General features: G+C 35.1%; 1 protein-coding gene across 1 annotated transcript in view; it reads right to left on the bottom strand.

Moving 5' to 3' along the window:
• UBR3 (ubiquitin protein ligase E3 component n-recognin 3 (putative)) overlaps positions 1 to 19,851 on the bottom strand; it is a 225,364-nt gene that overhangs the window by 71,552 nt on the left and 133,961 nt on the right. The window contains 2 exon segments of the mRNA XM_021076503.1: positions 2,032 to 2,165; positions 8,890 to 9,039. Of these exon segments, the coding sequence (XP_020932162.1) occupies positions 2,032 to 2,165; positions 8,890 to 9,039 (284 nt within the window).

Below are 19,851 nucleotides of genomic sequence, written 5' to 3'. Positions count from 1 at the left end.
CATGCTTTTCATATGAAAAGAGCAGAATTTACATAATTGGATTCAATAATCAGTATCAGTGTCCACTGATAGTAATTCTTCTGCTCCGTATGGTCTGTCTGGCTACAAAACTGAAATTCAATAAGCGTCCTCAATGCACATGGCATGTGTTAGTTCCTGAGGGGACTCTAAAACCAATAGAAGAAACAGCCCCAGACGTCCAAAGGTATACAATCCAGGAGCATATCATTTATAAATAAAATAACCATTCTGAAAGCAAACAAAAGTATTAATGTAGAAATAAAAATCTCACGGTCACTAACAGAAACAAAAAGAGATTCAGTCCAGTTCAGATACCAGTCCAGAGCTTTAAAAAAAAAAAAAAAAAAAAATTTTCCTAGAAATGAATAGCTAGTCCGACTGCAAGAAAAAGATACCCTACTTTTTCTCTCCTTTATTAAAACTCCTTTTCCCTCAAAATTATTTAGTTCTTAGTTCTGGGTAATATTTTGACTGAAGAAATTATTTTTATTTTCTCTTTGGCTTTGGGATTCATCTTTACTCATTTATACTCTAAAATGATTCAAAATGATGAAATTAAAACCAAGATTACATCAAGAAAATAAAATCTAAATAAAAGTGGTAGTAAATTTTTATGAAATAAAAATTTAGCATAATTTCATTATTTTCTTCAAAATGGATATACTAGTCTCTGATTAATAAAGTAATATATTTATATGCTGCAAAAAATCCAAAGAAACAATAAAGAAAAAGTGTGAAGTGTGTGTGTGCATCTCTGTGTACATACACATATGTATGCATGTATATACACATACTGACTTCTTTTTTCAAACAATGATCATTTCATCGTAAAGCCTCTGAAAATATATGGAAGCACTGTCCTCATTACCTAACCCAAACTGCTTAATAAGCCCTATTTTGAGCACTCCTAAATAGCTACCTTGAAAATTAAAAACACCACTTTACATTTATATTGATCTTTATTACCTGTAAAATGACCTAAGAAATTCCTAACCTGTTGGGTTATTGCAAGAAAGACCATTATAAGCCCTATTTTACAAACGAGGAAACTGAGTCTTAAGAGTGCTTGGCCAAGCTCTCATTGCTAAGGAAGGGCAGAATCAGGATCAAACCCCAGTTTTTCTGATCTGGGACTCTCTTTCTACTCTAAACAACACTTCCCTAACTAGAGCCACCATCTCCTCCAGAATCCACCGGAAACCTCCTTAGTCTAGACTACTGAACCATACTCTCTTCTGACTCTTACCATCTTAGATCAATTTCTGTTTATTCTAATTAAGTATTCCATCTTCCATGTATCCTACTAGTTGCCTCCATTTAATCCAGTGCATTATGGGCAGGAAAGAATTATATTCGGAAATCTACCAAAATAATCATCTCATTTTGATAACTAAAAATAGTGCTTCATTTTATATTTTAAGTATTTAAGTTATTATCAGATGTTTATTTAATTCAAAATACAGTAGAACCAAGCAACAAAAACTGGTGAAAAGAGCTTCATTTGACAATCCACAATCTTATTTAGACATCCTTAGACAACTAAATAAGACTGAAGATACCTCGGTGCTAGAGCCACTAAGTGCAAAGAGGTGGGGGGAAAACTACCAAGTTTACAAGAAATTATAAAAGCCATGACTAAATGTGCTCCCACTTTACATTTAAAAAGCATCATAATGAGATTTTACTGTCTATCTTCAAATGAAAGTAAAAAGAGGCAAAATCTTCATAAAACATTCATACTACATCTAAAAGGTTTTACCATTCCTTTGAACTGAATGTGTACACCTCATAATAAATAGCATTTAAAACAAAGGTATAACATTTAAAACCCAAAATTTTTATTTATTAACTGACTTTCATTTCTTTACTATCCACATACTAATTTTTTTCTAATAAACTTCCAGATCCAAGTCAGAAAGACATTTCGTTGAAGAAAAAATATAAAACTGTGGAGGGAAATAACCATCAATTTTGCAGGCAAAAATACTATTGATGAAAAAGAGCACTTACATCTTTAAAATAACGCTGTAATAATGAGAGCCTCACATCATGAACTGCTGCACATGTATCCCAAGGGTAAATCTGTTCCTCTTCAGTAATAGGCAACTTTTTTGGCTCAACGTTGTCACGGCACTGCCCCAAAACTACATTAACAGAGATAAGAGCTCATTACAAAACCAACATATACACTTTTCACCAAGAAAAGCTGAGTTATTCACCAGAAGCTACACTAATTTTTCTAATATTAGAATATGTTTAAAAATCTAGAAAAAAAAGTGGTATTCTAGTTTTCTTCAACTGAGTAAAAATAAAGCTTTAAATATGATAACATTTATTTTTTACACCAAAATATGAGTATGAGCTCTGAATGGTTTCCAAAATCTGTCCAAAGAAAAAGTCTAGAAGTTATAACTCTCCAATACTAATAAACTTCATTTCTTTTTTTTTTTTTTTTGTCTTTTTGTCTTTTTGTCTTTTGTTGTTGTTGTTGTTGTTGCTATTTCTTGGGCCGCTCCCGCGGCATATGGAGGTTCCCAGGCTAGGGTTGAATCGGAGCTGTAGCCACTGGCCTACGCCAGAGCACAGCACACGGATCCGAGCCGCATCTGCAACCTATACCACAGCTCACGGCAACGCCGGATCGTCAACCCACTGAGCAAGGGCAGGGACCGAACCCGCAACCTCATGGTTCCTAGTCGGATTCGTTAACCACTGCGCCACGACGGGAACTCCTTCATTTCTAAATATGCTATTTTTGGAGTTCCATTGTGGCTCAGCAGTAACAAACCAGACTAGTATCTATGAGGACATAGGTTTGATCTCTGGCCTCGCTCGGTGGGTTAAGGGTCCAGTGCGGCCGAGAGCTGTGGTGTAGGTCACAGACATGGCTGGGATCTGGCATTGTTGTGACTGTGGTATGGGCTAGCAGCTCCAGCTCCATTTCGACCCCTAGCCCAGGGACTTCCATATGCCATGGGTGTGGCTCTAAAATAAATAACTAAATAAATAAATATGGGATTTTTCACCAAAAGGAAACAGATATCATTGAAGGAAAAGCTAAGTCCAAAGTTGGGGAGAAGGGTAGTTGAGCCTGGAATTGTGTGTGATAAAAGAGCAAGGAAGTATTCAAACACTGAGGGGGCAGGTCATGAGGAATTTTAAAGGAGTTGTAACTAGAAAATTTGGAAATCAAAAAGAATAATGACAGTAACAGATAACACAATCCTTGATTCATGTAGGGAACACCAAGATAAAATAAAAGGCTAAACTGTTAGATTCTCAATGTATCATCCTATAGATTACCAATCACCATAACCAAATGATTATATGTGGTTAGCAATACCAATAATGGGACAAACTATCACTATGGGCCTCCTGATGTGATGTAATGGTTTAATTTCATTGAGGTCAAAGGACATACTTTGGATGATTTTGCTATTATTAAATGTATTGTGACTTGTTCTGTGACCTAATATATAGGCTATCTATACAGTCTATCTATATATATGTTCCATGTACTACTGAGAAAATGTATATTCTACTGTTATTTGGATAGAGTTTTTCTATATAAGTTTGTTAGATTAAAATGTTCTATAGTTTTGCCAAAGCACTGTATTTCTTATTTTGATCTTCTACCCAGTTGTTCTATCCATTATTGAGGTCTCCAACTATTATTACAAAACTTCTCCTTCCAATTATAATATCTTTTGCTTCATGTATTTTGGGTCTCTGCTGTTTGGCGCATATATGCATATAACTGTTACATCTTCTTGATGGATTGACTCATCTATCAATATATAATGTCCTTTTTGTCTCTTGTAACAATTTTTGAGTTTATTGCATCTGATATTCACATGACCGCCTCAGCTCTCTTTTGGTTACTATTTGCAAAGACTATTGTTTCTCATCCTTTTTACTTTCAAACTATTTGTGTCTTTGGATCTATAATATCGCCTAGAATCAGCATATTCATGTTGTTTTATCCATTCTGTCAATGTCTGCCTTTTAATTGAAGAATTTAATGCATTTATATTTCAAGTAATTACTGATTTAGAAAAACTTTATTCTGCTATTTTGCTATTTATTTTATATATTCCTCAATTTGTCCTTACTGCCTCTCTGTGCTTAAATTGAATATTATAGCATACCATTTTGGTTCCCTTCTAGTTTCTTTTCTGTTCTTTCTATGAATCAAGTTTAAATTTATATGAGCCTAGTTTCATAGTACACAAAAACTCTGCTCCCTTACATCTCCATCTCCCCTCACTGTCCTTTTTATGTTTTTATCTGAATGCCTGCATTTTTCTACAAATAAGAACAATGATATTTGGTTTAAAAATCTCAACCAAGAGATTGGAGTTCCCATCATGGTGCAGGGGAAACGAATCCGACTAGGAACCATGAGGTTGCGGGTTCGATCCCTGGCCTTGCTCAGTGGGTTAAAGATTCGGCATTGCATGAGCTGTGGTGTAGGTTGTAGACACCGCTCAGATCTGGCATTGCTGTGGCTCTGGGGTAGGCTGGCAGAAAGAGCTTCAATTAGACCCCTAGCCTGGGAACCTCCATATGCTGCAAGTGTGGCCCTAAAAGAACAAAAGACACACACACACAAGAAAAAACCCTCAACCTTCACCTGAAACTAACACAACATTGTAAATCAACTATAACACATACACAAAAAAAGTTGTTTTGGGGGAAAAAAAATCTCGATTTGCAGTTCTTTCCAGATTCAGTTCCTTCTTCTTACAAATGTTTTTTATTTTTTTTATTTTTTTTATTTTTTTTTTTTTTTTTTTTTTGTCTTTTTGCTATTTCTTTGGGCCGCTCCCGCGGCATATGGAGGTTCCCAGGCTAGGGGTCGAATCGGAGCTGTAACCACTGGCCTACGCCAGAGCCACAGCAACGTGGGATCCGAGCCGCGTCTGCAACCTACACCACAGTTCACGGCAACGCCGGATCGTTAACCCACTGAGTAAGGGCAGGGACCGAACCCGCAACCTCATGGTTCCTAGTCGGATTCGTTAACCACTGCGCCACGACAGGAACTCCCACAAATGTTTTTTAAAGTACTATGAAGATAAAAACGCTGCTTTACTTTGGACTTTCTTAAATTCTGCAAAGATTTTGGGCATTAATAGAATGAAAAATATTATATACTATTATATTATCCTCCTACGGAGAACTGAAGCTCCCCAAATCAGTAACATTTACAGCAGGCATTCTGTACATTGGTATGTAAATCAATACTTCTAGAACTTCACAGAACTATTATAAAGGCCCTTAATTTAAGTACTATTTTGACTGATTATCAAAAGTCTATAATTCAGCAGAAGTCAAATGTAAGACTAAGGGAAGAAAGCATGAGACTTTTCTTTGTTGCATGATTTCAAGAGCAGGCCAATAAAGAATCAATAGATTTTAAAAAGTTCTAGAGCAATAAGCACACCTAGTACCAAACTGTGGTTTCTAAATATCATTTCCTACCAAAATAAACTAGAGTTTCTCAGAGAAATGGCTGACTTCAGAACAGAAAATGCATAAGATAAAAATAGTATAAACTTGTTATGCCAGAAAATGTGAAGTCCCAAGTCTACAAGGTTTGTGCCAAAAGAACTCAGGAAATAACTTGAAGAGGCTCCCATAAAGAAGATGGAAGAATGTGAACATCAACAAGAAATTAACTGCAACAGAGTTCATAGTGATACAATAAGTATTAATTATTTTTAGAGAATGCTAAAAAACCAGGAACTCAATATTTTGAGCACAAGAAGATAAAAGGAAAGAATACAGTAATTATACTGTCTTTTATATACAATCTATACCTCAGAATAACCAAAATAGTTGACAAGATGAAATTTATTTTATAAAAGTAGTTCAGCTAATAAAGAAAACATGAAAGAGATTTGTTACCCCTGATGAACTGATAAATCTATGCAATCACCATTCACTGCTAATATCTCAAAAGAGAGAAAACAGAGGAGACAAGAATGTGTTAAACATCACAAGGATACAATCAGCAAATTCCAAAATGTTCAACAACACAATTTCTTCAAATAGTAAAATGCATCTAGTTAGGGAGAAGGGTGACAGGCACATGGGAGATGAAAAAGGAACCTATTAATTAAAAGTCTACAAGGGAACCCTACAATTATAAATAAATTAAACAAAATAAATAAGAAACAATTGGGGAATTTTAAACATTGACTAGATATCTGATGGTATTGAGGAACTATTTTACTTAGGAGTAACTGATTATGTTTAAAAAATAAGTCCTTTTGGGTGTGGCTCAGAGGGTTACGAACCCAACTAGTAGCCATGAGGATACAGGTTTGATCTCTGGCCTCACTCACTGGCTTAAGCATACGGCATTGCAGTGAGCTGTGGTGTAGGTCACAGATGCAGCTCAAATCTGGCATTGCTATGACTGTGGCATAGACTGGTAATTGCAGCTCCACTTTGACCTCTAACTGGGAACTTCCATATACTGTGTGTGCAGCCCTAAAAAGCAAAACAAAACAAAACTCTCCTTTCTATTTAACAGAAACAGTGAAGTATTTATAGATGAAATAAAATGATGTCTGGAATATGCTTCAAAATAATTCTAGGGGGAGGAAATAAATAAATTAAAATTTGCTGCAAGTTAATTATTGTTGAAGATTGATGGGAACATGGAGGTTCATTGTATTAGGCTCTTTATTTCAGTATATGGTTAAAATTTTCTATATTCAAATGTGAAAAGATAAAAGAAAGAGACAAATAAAATAAGGAATTCATAAATAAGGAAAAAGTGAAGAGGTAAAATGTGAAAAGATGTCAGTGGGTGGGTAAGGCTCAGAAGGAAAGGAAACAGCCAGAGATTTCCCCTGTTACATTTGCTACCATTCCCAGTTAAAATCACTTTGAAATTTAATGCATTTAACGTTAGCTTCTTATTCTTTTCCCCTATTTCTAAAAATAAAAGACCCATAGTATAGCAGAATTATCTAATATTAGTTAGTGGGCAAACTTGTTAAAAAGAGATTAACTGAAGTAATAAGAAAAAGCAACCTTTAAAATATAAAATAATGAACAAATAAAAGTCTAAAACAATAACGTAAGCTTCATTAAGGCAGGGATATTGTTTCATTTTGCTTCTTAGTATAAAAGTGGTACTCAGTAAATACTTGTGAAATGAATGAATGAATGAAATAAAACATAAGTTGATGACTATACAGTATTTGGTGAAGGAGTTAGAGAAAGTTTAGTGGCAATAATCTAATAAACTGATTCCCTCATAATAGCAGAACAGATAAGTTTTACTTAACTGCAAAAATTAGTCAGTACTCCCACATATTTCCTTTTTAGTAAGCATTTCTGGTCTTGATAGCTCTACTCCAATGTCCTATTCAGTCAGGGTTTTCTAGATCAATTTAATTTTTTTTTAATTTTTTTTTAATTTTTTTTTTTTTTGTCTTTTGTCTTTTGTTGTTGTTGTTATTGTCGCTATTTCTTGGGCCGCTCCCGCGGCATATGGAGGTTCCCAGGCTAGGGGTTGAATCGGAGCTGTAGCCACCGGCCTACGCCAGAGCCACAGCAACGCTGGATCCGAGCCGCGTCTGCAACCTACACCACAGCTCACGGCAATTCCGGATCGTTAACCCACTGAGCAAGGGCAGAGATCGAACCCGCAACCTCATGGTTCCTAGTCGGATTCGTTAACCACTGCGCCACGACGGGAACTCCCAATTTAATTTTTAAACAAGAAGAGTAATAAGAGGAGAAACTAATTTACCAGGCACCATATTAGATCCTTTGGCCTATACTACATTACTTAAGTAACACAGTCCTTTGAAGTCAATATTACCTCTATATTTAAAAGAAAGCAAGAGTTCCCATCATGGCTCAGTGGTTAACGAACCCAATTAGTATCCATGAGGATGTGGTCTTGCTCATTGGGTTAAAGATCTGCTGTTGCCATGAGCTGTGGTGAAGGTCGCAGACACAGCTCAGATCTGACGTTGCTGTGGCTGTGGCATAGGCCAGCACCTGCAGCTCCGATTCGACCCCTAGCCTGGGAACCTATATATGCCACAAGTGCGGCTTAAAAAAGACAAAAAAAGAAAGAAAGAAAGCAATAAACTTGGCTAGATTACGTCAAGCAATACCTGTATTTGAACTCAAGGGAATCTCTTATATCTAATTCTTTCTACTTTACTATACCAATTCAGAGTAAACACCCCAGAAAAAAACACTCTGAGAAATCTGTAAGACTTTCATTTTCTCTTTGCTTCACACATATTCCTGTTGAAAAAGGATTGAATTCATTGGGACTGGAGTGTGTAATAGTTAACACTACCTCAAAATAGTTCAGTATGGCAGAGGATAGAGAACATTCAGGCATATCCTTCAAACAACAACAACAACAAAAATGTTCTCCCTACAGATCGACAAACAGCAGGTTGTTTCAAGAATGACTGCTTCTAAGCTCAAGAAATAAAAGCAAAGCTACCTAAATATGCCTTATGTACTTAAAATATTTAAATTGACAATATTTCTAGGCTTAAAGTGCTTCCAGATTTTAGAACAATTAAACTGTCAACACAGCTGAACTCAGTTACTGGCCACCTAGCACTAGTAATACACCAACACACATTAAAGAAAAAGATCGTATAATATCTAGAGAGACCTCTCTACTAAGGGCTTCTTCCAACACTCATGTCCAGGAAAGTGAGATAAACCAAATTAAGAATCTCTGCTATATAGATCTCAATCTATTCTTGCCATAGTTGTATCTAAGCAAAAAACACAGCTTTCATTTATTAGAGATATTTGTTATTCTTTATGCTTAGTCTCCGAAATGTTTCCACTGAAAAATTACTTTGATTTTACCTGAAGATGCTTGCAACAATACAACCAATCCTGTAGGTCTGTCTTCAGAAGAGGGGCCACTCTGTCCACAGATAACACAATCATATACTGCCTCAGAAACCTGTGGCTCTGCTGTGGCGATTTCCATAGGAATATCATTCTCAGGAGAATCTGAGGGAAAAAAGTTGGGTCTCTTAATTTCTCAATAAACTTATGGAAAAAAAATCAAGCTCAAACAATTTTTAACTTCAAATATCAATAAATGTCTATTAGCAATAAAACTGGGAAAATGCTCCTACTAAGGTAAAATGTTTACTCAGAAAAAGACCAAAAAAATGCAAAGAATAGATATAATGAAAGACATATTAAATAATATGGTTAAATACACTTCTGATGTATCATTCACATATAAAATGAAAAATCAAAAACACAGATGCAAAGACATTTGTATCAAGGAGTTCTCTTGTGGCACAGTGGGATAAGGATCCAGCATTATCACTGCGGCAACTCAGGTCACTGCTGAGATTCAGGTTCAATCCCTGGCCCGGAAACTTCCACATGCCACAGGTGTGGCAAAAAAAAAAAAAAAAAAAAAAAAAAGACATTTGTATCAAAAAAAACCCATAAAATATAATAATATAAGGAAATAAAGGGAGATTGTTTAATTTTTTCTGAGGCACCCTCAGAGGGAAATGTATAATGACATGGCAGCTCTCGGAAGTAACTGACAATATTTACTAGGAGATAAAAGTGGAACAAATGATTTTCCTTTACTTTTAATTGTAGTGACAAACCTTAGTGATAATAATTATCATATATATTTATATATGTAGGGAAAACATTTATATATGACTATATATATTAATAAAGCAGAACTATTATAGAAAATAACAGTAATCCTCTGGTGCATGTCATTAAAAGGAATAAAATATTGAGCCAATAAAACATTTTCAAATAAAGATCTTAAACTCTTGAAGATCAATGACATCCATAGTGGCAAAGAAATGAGTAGAGGGGATCTGGAAGATCAGGGAAGCAGAAGTGATTTACGACATTTAAATGATGGCGGCATATATAAATAAACGTGTAAAAATACATGACAGAAATTGAAAGATGTCAAGAGTAGATATGTTTTAATAAGAATTCATGCAGTAAAAACACATCTGATATTTATTACAAATGAGAGGAAAGTGGGCAGGAACCTAAAATAGAACTTTAGATAATGCCAGAATTAGTGGAAATAAAAAAGAAACCAATAAAGAAATCAAAGAAAAAACAACAATTTATGAATACAGTCAGAATCAGAAAACTCAATGTCTATGAAAATAAGATTAATGGGTCAAAATGAAAAGAAGATTTCAAAAGAAAGTACCAGAAGCCATTAAGATTTGATATGTGATTACTTTGTCTTTTAGGGAGAAAACTATAGTACAGAAAAGAGGGGATGTGTCTGACTACTCTCAAGTTCAAAGAAGAGATGTATGTGATTGCTCTAAAGTTCAAATACAGAAATACCTGACTTAAAGTGACATGAAATAAGGGTTAAGTGCCAAAGAAGTAGAATTTCATTAACTCTATCTCACACACAAAGATCTTTTCCCTTTTATTTTTTAATGTCTTGGTACAGTTAACTTGAACACTTCAAGGAAATCCTATTACCAAAATGCATTATCAAAGAGACTAAGTCACCTTTTTGAGAGTTTTTAAAAGGCTTAATAATCTACATGCATAGTCAATTTTTATTTTAATTCTAATCTTAATAATTACAGACACTAATGTCCCTTTTTTTTTTCTTCAAGAATCCAGCATTGTCACTGCCATGGCTCTAGTGGCTGCTGTGGCACAGGTTTGATCTCTGGCCTGGGAACTTCCACATGCCTCAGACACAGCTTGGGGTGGGGGAGTGCATATAAGATGTAAATGGTTACAAAAACAAACAAACAAAAATAAACAGGCAAAACTAATGTATAGGATTAGGAGTAAGGATATGGTTACTCTTGGAAAAGGGAATGATAGAGAACAAGAAGAGGGGTTGGGGATGCTGGTAATGTTCTAGGGTTTCTCAATCTGGATGCTGGTTACACAGTGATATTCAGTTATTAAAAATTTTAACAGCTGTAATTCATGATACATGCATATTTCTATATGTATATTTCAATAAAGAGGTTTTTTAAAACCCCATTAAATAATATAACTGAGTATACTCTGTAATAAGTATTATAATGAAGATACTCAATTCTGCCAACTACATGTACACATCAACATCTGCACATATTTTCCACGACAAAAAAATCCAAAAGCATGTGGCCTGAAAATTGACATAATGAAAGAATTACAATGATTTTCTCTAGGTAAACTAAATGGAGATAGATGCAAAACTGAGAGAGTAATACTCAAAGATGATAAATACAAGTGCCACCACAGACCATTCTAATAATGAAAACATTCTTACTACAAATAACCCCTTCAACTCTTAAGCTCTACTTTGACTTCCAATACAATTAAAATTTTAAATGTTTCAGGATAAAACTGACACTTCCTCTTTTAAAACAAAAGTGCCTATTTCAAATTACTATAATTAATATTATTATAATAAAGGCAAAAAAGATTAATAAAGCAATATTTAATTCATCTGTTTGGTTTTACACAAACAGAAAAAGCTACCTGACTTAAGCAGGTAATTCTACTGAATGCTGTTTCAATTTGCCAAAGTTCTATTTATAATCACTGTTAGAATGACTGCAAAATGGCCCCAATTCTCCATTCCTCTCTGAATTATGATCTTTGCAATGTGACTTTGCAACTCCTCCCATCAAAAGGTAGAATTTATTCTCCACTCCTTGTATATGGGCTGCTTTGTTTCAGTGTAGTCAAGAGATGCCTTTCCAAGACTAGGCCTAAAGTGGTATTGCATATTCTATCTCAGTATCTCTCTCTCAAGATCATTTTCCCCTTCCCTCTTCCCTTTCCCCCTCTTCCTCTCGCTCTCTCTCTGTTTCTCATTCTGTCTCTCTGTCTCTATCTGTCTCTGTCTCTTTCTGTCATTCTCTACCATGCCACCTACAATGAGAAGTCTAGGGTATCTTGTTGGAGGAGAGCCCATCTGAATAGAGCCAAGTTGTCCCACCAGCTCAGCCCAGACCTAACTAACCATCAGATCACTGATCCATGGGTAAGCCCAGATGACATCAGCTAAGCCTTTTGCAGGAAAGTTTGGTCCAAATCAGCAGAACTACAAGCCAACCCACTGACTCCTGAGAAATAACAAATGGTTTTTGTTTTAAATAACTAAATTTGGGGGCAGTTCATTACATAGCAAATGCTAACTGACAAAGTTTTCACTGTATGTCAATTACAGTATGTAACCTTCCAAAAGAACTGAAGAAGTTTGCTTTACTGAGATATGTGAATGATGAAAGCTAATATTTAAAGTGATAAATGTATTTCCATTTAGAATATTCTCTAGTTTAAGGAATTAAAAACTCATTTTCCAACAGTAGCATTTTTAATCTCTACCTATTCAAACATTAATTTTATTATCATCAGACTGAAAAACTTCAGTATTCATGAATATTATAACTCTGCTTCAAGAGTTTACATTGTTACATAAAATTTCTTAATCTAACATTGGTTAAAATTGCTTAAAGGCTATTTTCACATAAAATTAATCTTTAATTACAAAATAGCTTTGCCTTTCAACTTTTACATTTATAAATTCATTTGATTAATTAATTTACTATTTTTAAATACTTTTATTGAAATATAACTGATTTACAATGTTGTGTTAGCTTCAGGTATACAGCAAAATGAATCAAATATATATATAAATACACATATATATTCTTTTTTTATATTCTTTTCCATTATAAGTTATAACAAGATATTGAGTATACTTTCCTGTGCTATACAGTAGGTCCTTGTTGGTTATCTATTCTATATTTTAATTCCAAATTCCTAATTTATCCTTCTCCCTCCCTCCCTCTTTGGTAACCATAAATTTGTTTTCCAAGTCTGTGAGTCTTCTGTTTACAAAACAGATACATAAGTTCATTTGTATCCTTTTCTAAAATTCCACATATAAGCAATATAATATGGTATTTGTCTTACTCTGTCTGGCTTCACTTAGTATACCAATCTCTAGGTCCATCCATGTTAACACTAATCCTCCTGAAACTATTCCAAAAAATTGCAGAGAAAGAAATGCTTCCAAAATTCACTCTATGAGGCCACCATTACCCTGATACCCAAACCACACAAAGACACCACACACACAAAAAAAAGAACAGGCCAATATCACTGATGAACACAGACACAAGAATTCTTAACAAAATACTAGCAAGTCGAATCCGACAATGCATTAAAAAGATCAAATACCATAATCAAGTGGGATTTATCCCATAGATGCAAAGATTTTTCAGTATACACAAATCAATCAGTGTGATATGTCACATTAACAAACTGAAGAATAAAAACCATATGATTATCTCAACAGATGCAGAAAAAGCTTTTCAACATCCATTTCTGATTAAAAACTCTCTGGAAAGTGAGGGGACATACCTCAATATAATAAAGGCCATATATGACAAACCACAACTAACATCATACTCAATGGTGAAAAGCTGAAAGAATTTCCTCTAAGATCACTGAATTAATTTAAGCTAATAGGCATTCATGAAACAATCTAAAATCTTCTTGGTACATCTTTTGTTTTTGTGTTTATAGAGTTCTATCCATAAATGAAGGAACAAATGGAAAAATGATGTAAGGATGATATATTTAGTGCCCTCAAAATCTTGGGACGTATATTTTTGTTTGAAAACATTATGCTTCTCCATGAGAAGAGTTAACTGCGAAACGTTAAGTATCACAAGGTAAAGTATGATGGGTAGGCATAGATAATTTTCTTTATTGCATAAATTGATCCAAAATTATAAATATTTTGTTTGGTTTTAAGAATACATAATATACTTTAAATTTCTAACTACAATTGGGTACTTGCTAGTAACCTACTAGGTAAGCTACTATTCATAAACTAAGTACACTACTAGAGTTTAAGGAATTAAAAACTCATTTTTAATGAGTTTTCTGCTAAGAAGCCTGTGAAAACTGTCACAATTGCAAAACTCCTGCTGTGCAGTATCATTAATTCTGGTAAAGATGTATAGCACTGTCCTTAATTGGTCATCAGTTTTATTGCTAATATTCTTGTTTTCCTCTCCTTTTGTTCACTTGGTACAGAAAAATCCTCATTCCCTTTTTAAAAATAGTCTCATTTTAAAATAATTTTAGATTTCCAAAAAGTACTGAAACTACTACAAAGGGTTGTCATACACCTCATATCCAATTTCCCCTTAACTTTTTTTTTTTTTGCTATTTCTTGGGCTGCTCCCGAGGCATATGGAGGTTCCCAGGCTAGGGGTTGAATCGGAGCTGTAGCCACCGGCCTACGCCAGAGCCACAGCAACGCGGGATCCAAGCCACGTCTGCAACCTACACCACAGCTCACGGCAACGCCGGATCGTTAACCCACTGAGCAAGGGCAGGGACCGAACCGCAACCTCATGGTTCCTAGTCGGATTCATTAACCACTGCGCCACGACGGGAACTCCTCCTCTTAAATCTTTATAGTAGCATGATGTGACTGTCACAATGAACTAAAACTGATATATTATTGATCAATTTTACTGATGTAATATTGATAAACTAAAGTCCACATTTTCTTCAGATTTCTTTAGTTTCTACCTAATGTCATGTTTCTTTACCAGGATGCCATCCAGGATACTGTCTTACATTTAGTTGTCATGTCTCCTTCGGCAACTCTTGGCTATGACAGTTTCTCAGACTTCCCCTGTTTTTGATGACCTCGACAGTTTTGGGGAGTACTGGTCAAGTATTTCATAAAACATTCTTCAATTGAAATTTGTCTGATGTTTTTCTCAAGATTAGTCTGAGGTTATGGTTTTGAGGAAGACCACTGAGGTAAAGTAACATTCTCATCAACAACATACCAAGGGTACATAATGTCAGCATGACTTATTACTGTTGATATTGACCTTAATCATCTGGCTTAGGTAGTAACTGCCAACTTCCTCTCCTATGAAGTTACTTTTCCCCCTTCCCACATCGTACCTTTGAGAACAAAGTCACTAAGCACAGCACACACTTAAAGAGTAGGGGGTTATGTTCTATCTCCTTTAGGGTGAATAGTTACATAAATTATTTGGAATTCTTCAGCATGGGAAATTTATTTTCCCTCATTTATTTATTTATTTTATACTTAGAGTTATAATCCAATACTACTCTACTTACTTTCTTGTTCAAAGTGGTTCAACTCTCAGTTGGCTCCTGAGTCCCTCCTACACAGTGCCCACATCCCACCCACCAATGTGTTTTGTTTCCCAGGAAACAAATTTTCTAGAGATGTGAGATGCTCCAAGCCATCTTGCATATTCTCTGTCCTAGTCCCAGAAGTCACCACTTCTCCAGGGAAATCTGGTTCCTTTTTAATTTTTTTACATAGTTTTGTAGAATTGTATTAAAACCAAGATCTGGGGCACTGGGTATGCTTGTTTCTACCAGATATTCATTACTTCTAGGCCCTCTCAGCTGATGCTGCAAGGAAAAATGTCTGTATACTAACTTTTTATGCAATAATGTATAATATTTTATTAAAGGACTTGCAAAGTACTGTATGTTATAAATTTACAATATTCTATATGTTATGTTACAAGACTAGAAATCTTAGAAGAACAACCCATGCCCAAAGACAAAGGCAAAATAAGAAAGAAGCAATTACAGAATGCTTACATTCTTACAACATAGATGGGAAATCTGGCAAAAAGATAAAAGCTATCTGACAAAGCAGAGGATTGGACTAAGAATAAATTGTATCTGCAGTACTGCTAAGTAGTATCTCAGATGTGGGCCTTGTTTCATGTGTTCATAATATTATAATATATAATGTCATTTGTAAATGAACAGAGTAATCAGAGGCCATGAGACAGATGACTATGATTTTTATCTTGGGCAATATATGAAAATGGGATCTCAAGTAGGTTTGGGGGAACAAACAGATCTCTTTGGGAGGGAATAACTCTATAAATAAAAGGGATATATAAATATGAATGGTCCAGAATCCCACTGGCATGGCCATAAAGAACATAAATAAAGCAAATGCTCATGAATCTATATTACCTCACCTGTTACCACTGCAGCATGCAAGAATCAGGACTAGCAGAGAGTGGAGCTCATTATCCTGATGGCTTCTGTGAATTGCCTCTGTTTGCTAGCAATCATGTCTCCCTGATCCCTCAATTGTTGTTCCTGTGCCCTGGCTAGTGCAAAAAAGGTCAAACCTTCCAAAAAGTAGTAAGATTTAGGACAGCGAGTCAATAACTTTGTAGACTAATGACATTAAAATTTATGATCTTGAACATAACTGGTCCTTAAGCATTGTTTATCAATTTTTATACTTAGCCTTGGTAAACAGTATCTCTTATTCTCCTTAGCAACTATTCCAAACTTCAGATGGAATTCTTTTCATTCAGTAGAACTCACTTTTTACTTAGCCCTGAAAACTGAAGCAACTGAGTGATGGACTGAATTTCCCATTTCCCTTACCCCTAGTGGAACTTACCTCTATCTCCATCCACTCTTTCCTCCTTCCCTCTAGTCTTCTCAGGGGAGGAAGTGGACATTCTCTTACTCAAGACAATACCATCTAACCTCCCCTGGATACTTTTCTCAGAAAACTTAGTTTTATCTCACTTGAAAATGAGAGGCAACAGATAAAAAACAACTTCTAAAAACAGTATTAACCAAGCTTTTTTTCTTAGTTCCTAGAGTTGAAAAAAATCAAAACTGTACATCAAACTGATTACATGACTTTCCCAAAAAAGGACTGTTCTCAAATGACTTCAGAATACAGAGCTTTTGACTATATTCCCTTAGTGGAATTACCAAAAGACAAAATGATCTGTAACAATTTAAAAATATTTTAGCTTAATTCAATGATTTCATTGTTTAACATGATATCAAGGTTGATATTTTGAAGCTATTTTATTTACTTTGAAGGAAAAAGTAATTTCCTTACACATGACGTGTTATACTTGAGTAGGAGAATATTCTCAATCCCAGGACATACATGCTGAAATACTCAGTAGTGTCATGACAGCTAAAACTTACTTCATTTAGTAAAGACAGATAGAGAGTTAAGTGAAAGAGCAAATAAAGAAAAATATTAACTAAGTGAAGGTTATAGTGATTCATGGGGATTCCTTTAACTTTGCTGTATGTTTGAAATTTTTCATAAGAACAAACAGCGTGTGTGAAATTAACTCACTTTTGTTTAAGAAAAGCATTTATATACATATATACTTAGAAAAAGATTTGTAAGGACAACCTAGGTTAGGAAATCTGGTAGTAAAAATATAATATTGTTTTCTTATTTTTAATTATATGTGTTTTCTAACTTTCCATAAGAAAAATGTAATACATTTGGAATAACAGAAATTTTAACTTTATACATTATAACAACAAATATTAGTAAGTTTCCAATTCAAGACTGCAGACTGAACATATGTTTCTCTCATTCCTTCTAAAAAGAACTACTGAAATAAAAGTAGAGAAACACATAAAGAAATATTCACATAAGAATACAGAAAAAAGATGGAATTGTGAAAAAAAGAATTTCACCAACCAACAAATAAGAGGTGTCAAAAAAATTGCCGAAAGATTAGAAGAAGATGTACTTACAATGAAAGAAAGTCATAAAACCTGCAACCACTTATGCATTATGATAAAGTTACGGAAAAAGAAGAATTGATCTGTCCATTAGTATGTCAACTCTGGGTTGAGAATAAGCCAGTGAGGCAGAAAACAGGAGTCCTAAGTATGAAATGAGTCTGAAAATGGAATAAGTAATCAAAAGTCTACATACAGAACTTTACTACTCAGCACCCCAAATCCTTCCCCAACTTTGACTGATGGAGCACTCACATAACTTGGCGTTTACCTCATAAAGAAAAAAAAGACGGTTTCTTCAAAAGAACTGAACAAGTTTCTTGGAGAGCACTGGGATATCTAATTAAGTGTTAACATCTGGGGGCCCATATAGAGCAACCTGAAGTCCTCCCACCCAAATTTAAATCTGACAGCTGACATTCCTCATGCATACGCACACTAAAGAGAATTATTAGGATCAAACCTATTTACACCTCAGTAGGACAAGCTCAAATTAACTACCCAGACCATCTTTCTGGGAGAATCAAAGATTATCAGCCATGAAGAAAACGAACAACATGAAAGACAGACCAACTTAAATTTCTAAGTAATTCAGAAGAATAAAGGATAATTGAAAAAGAGAAAGAGAGACCTCTAACACATTCAAAAAGATTTGAAAAACTATTCTATAGGCAAAGATGAAGACACTGAAGAAAAGAAATCTCTAAGCATGTAAAATAAAAACAAAACATGATATAAAAAAGACATAAAAAATTAAAAGAATCCAGACAAAACTTTCCTTGAAAAAGACACATGCACTGGCATGTTCATTGTAGCACTATTCACAATAGCCAAGACAGGGAAACAACCTAAATGTCCATCGACAGATGATTGGATTAAGAAGATGTGATATATATATATATATATATATATATATACAATGGAATACTAGTCAGCCATAAAAAGAGCAAAATAATGAATGCCATTTGCAGCAACATGGATAGAACTGGAGACTCTCATACTAAGTGAAGTAAGTCAGAAAGAGAAAGACAAATATTGTATGATTTCGCTTATATCTGGAATCTAATATAGGGCACGAATGAACCTTTCCATAGAAAAGAAAATCATGTACATGGAGAATAGACTTGTGGTTGCAAAGGGGGGGTGGAGGGGAGTGGGATGGACTGGGAAATTTGCAGTTAATATACGTAAACTATTGCCTTTCAATGGATAAGTAATGAGATCCTTCTGTAGAGCACTGGGAACTATATCTAGTCACTTGCGATGGAGCATGATGGAGGATAATGTGAGAAAAAAGAATGTACATGTGTATGTGTGACTGGGTCACCTTGCTGTACAACAGAAAATTGACAGAACACTGTAAACCAGCTATAATGGAAAAAATAAAAATCATTATAAATACAAAAAAAAAAAAAAGATTAAAAGATTAACCCAAGAGGAGATTCCACCATGGCTCACTGGCAACAAACCTGACTAGTGTCCATGAGGATGTGGGTTCAATCCCTGGCCTCGCTCAGTGGGTTAAAGATCCAGCATTGCTATGAGTTGTGGTGTAGGTTGCAGACATGGCTCAGATCCCACATTGCTGTGGCTGTGGTATAGGCCAGCAGCTACAGCTCTGATTCTTCCTGAGAACTTCCATATGCCATATGTGTGGCCCTAAATAAGACAAAAAAAAAAAGAAATCAACCCAAGAAATCCAATATCCAAGTAGTCAGAGTGCCACTAAGAGAGAATAAAGAAAATATAAAGAGAAAAGTATTGTAATAGTTCCCTATTGCTATTTAACAAATTATACCAAAATGGCTTAAAACAACATTTATTATCTCACGGAGTTTCTGAGGGTCAGGAATCTGGGAGCAGCTTAGCTGGATGGTTCTGATTCAGAATCTCCCACAAGACTGTGATCAAACTAATTGCTGGGTAGTACTCATGTGAAAACTTGACAGGGCTGGGAGTTTCACACCCAAGCTCATTCACGTGACTGCTGGCCAGGGGCCTCAGCTGCTAACAACACAGGCCTCTCCATAGGGCTGCTCACAAGCTGGCAGCTGGCTTTCCCCAAAACGAGGAATCCAAGAGAGAGAAAAAACAGCATCTTTCATAACCTAATCTCAGAAATGGCATACTATCACTGCTGCCATAGTCCAGTGATCAAGCATAACAATTCTGGCACAATGTCAGAGAAGAACACACAGGGCATAATAACCAGCAGGTGTGGATCACTGGGGGTCATCTTAG

Source organism: Sus scrofa, chromosome 15 (assembly GCF_000003025.6).
Source record: "Sus scrofa isolate TJ Tabasco breed Duroc chromosome 15, Sscrofa11.1, whole genome shotgun sequence".
Taxonomy (NCBI): Eukaryota; Metazoa; Chordata; class Mammalia; order Artiodactyla; family Suidae; genus Sus; species Sus scrofa.
The sequence above is the reverse complement of the archived record's forward strand: the minus strand, read 5'-3'. Positions and strand labels throughout refer to the sequence as shown.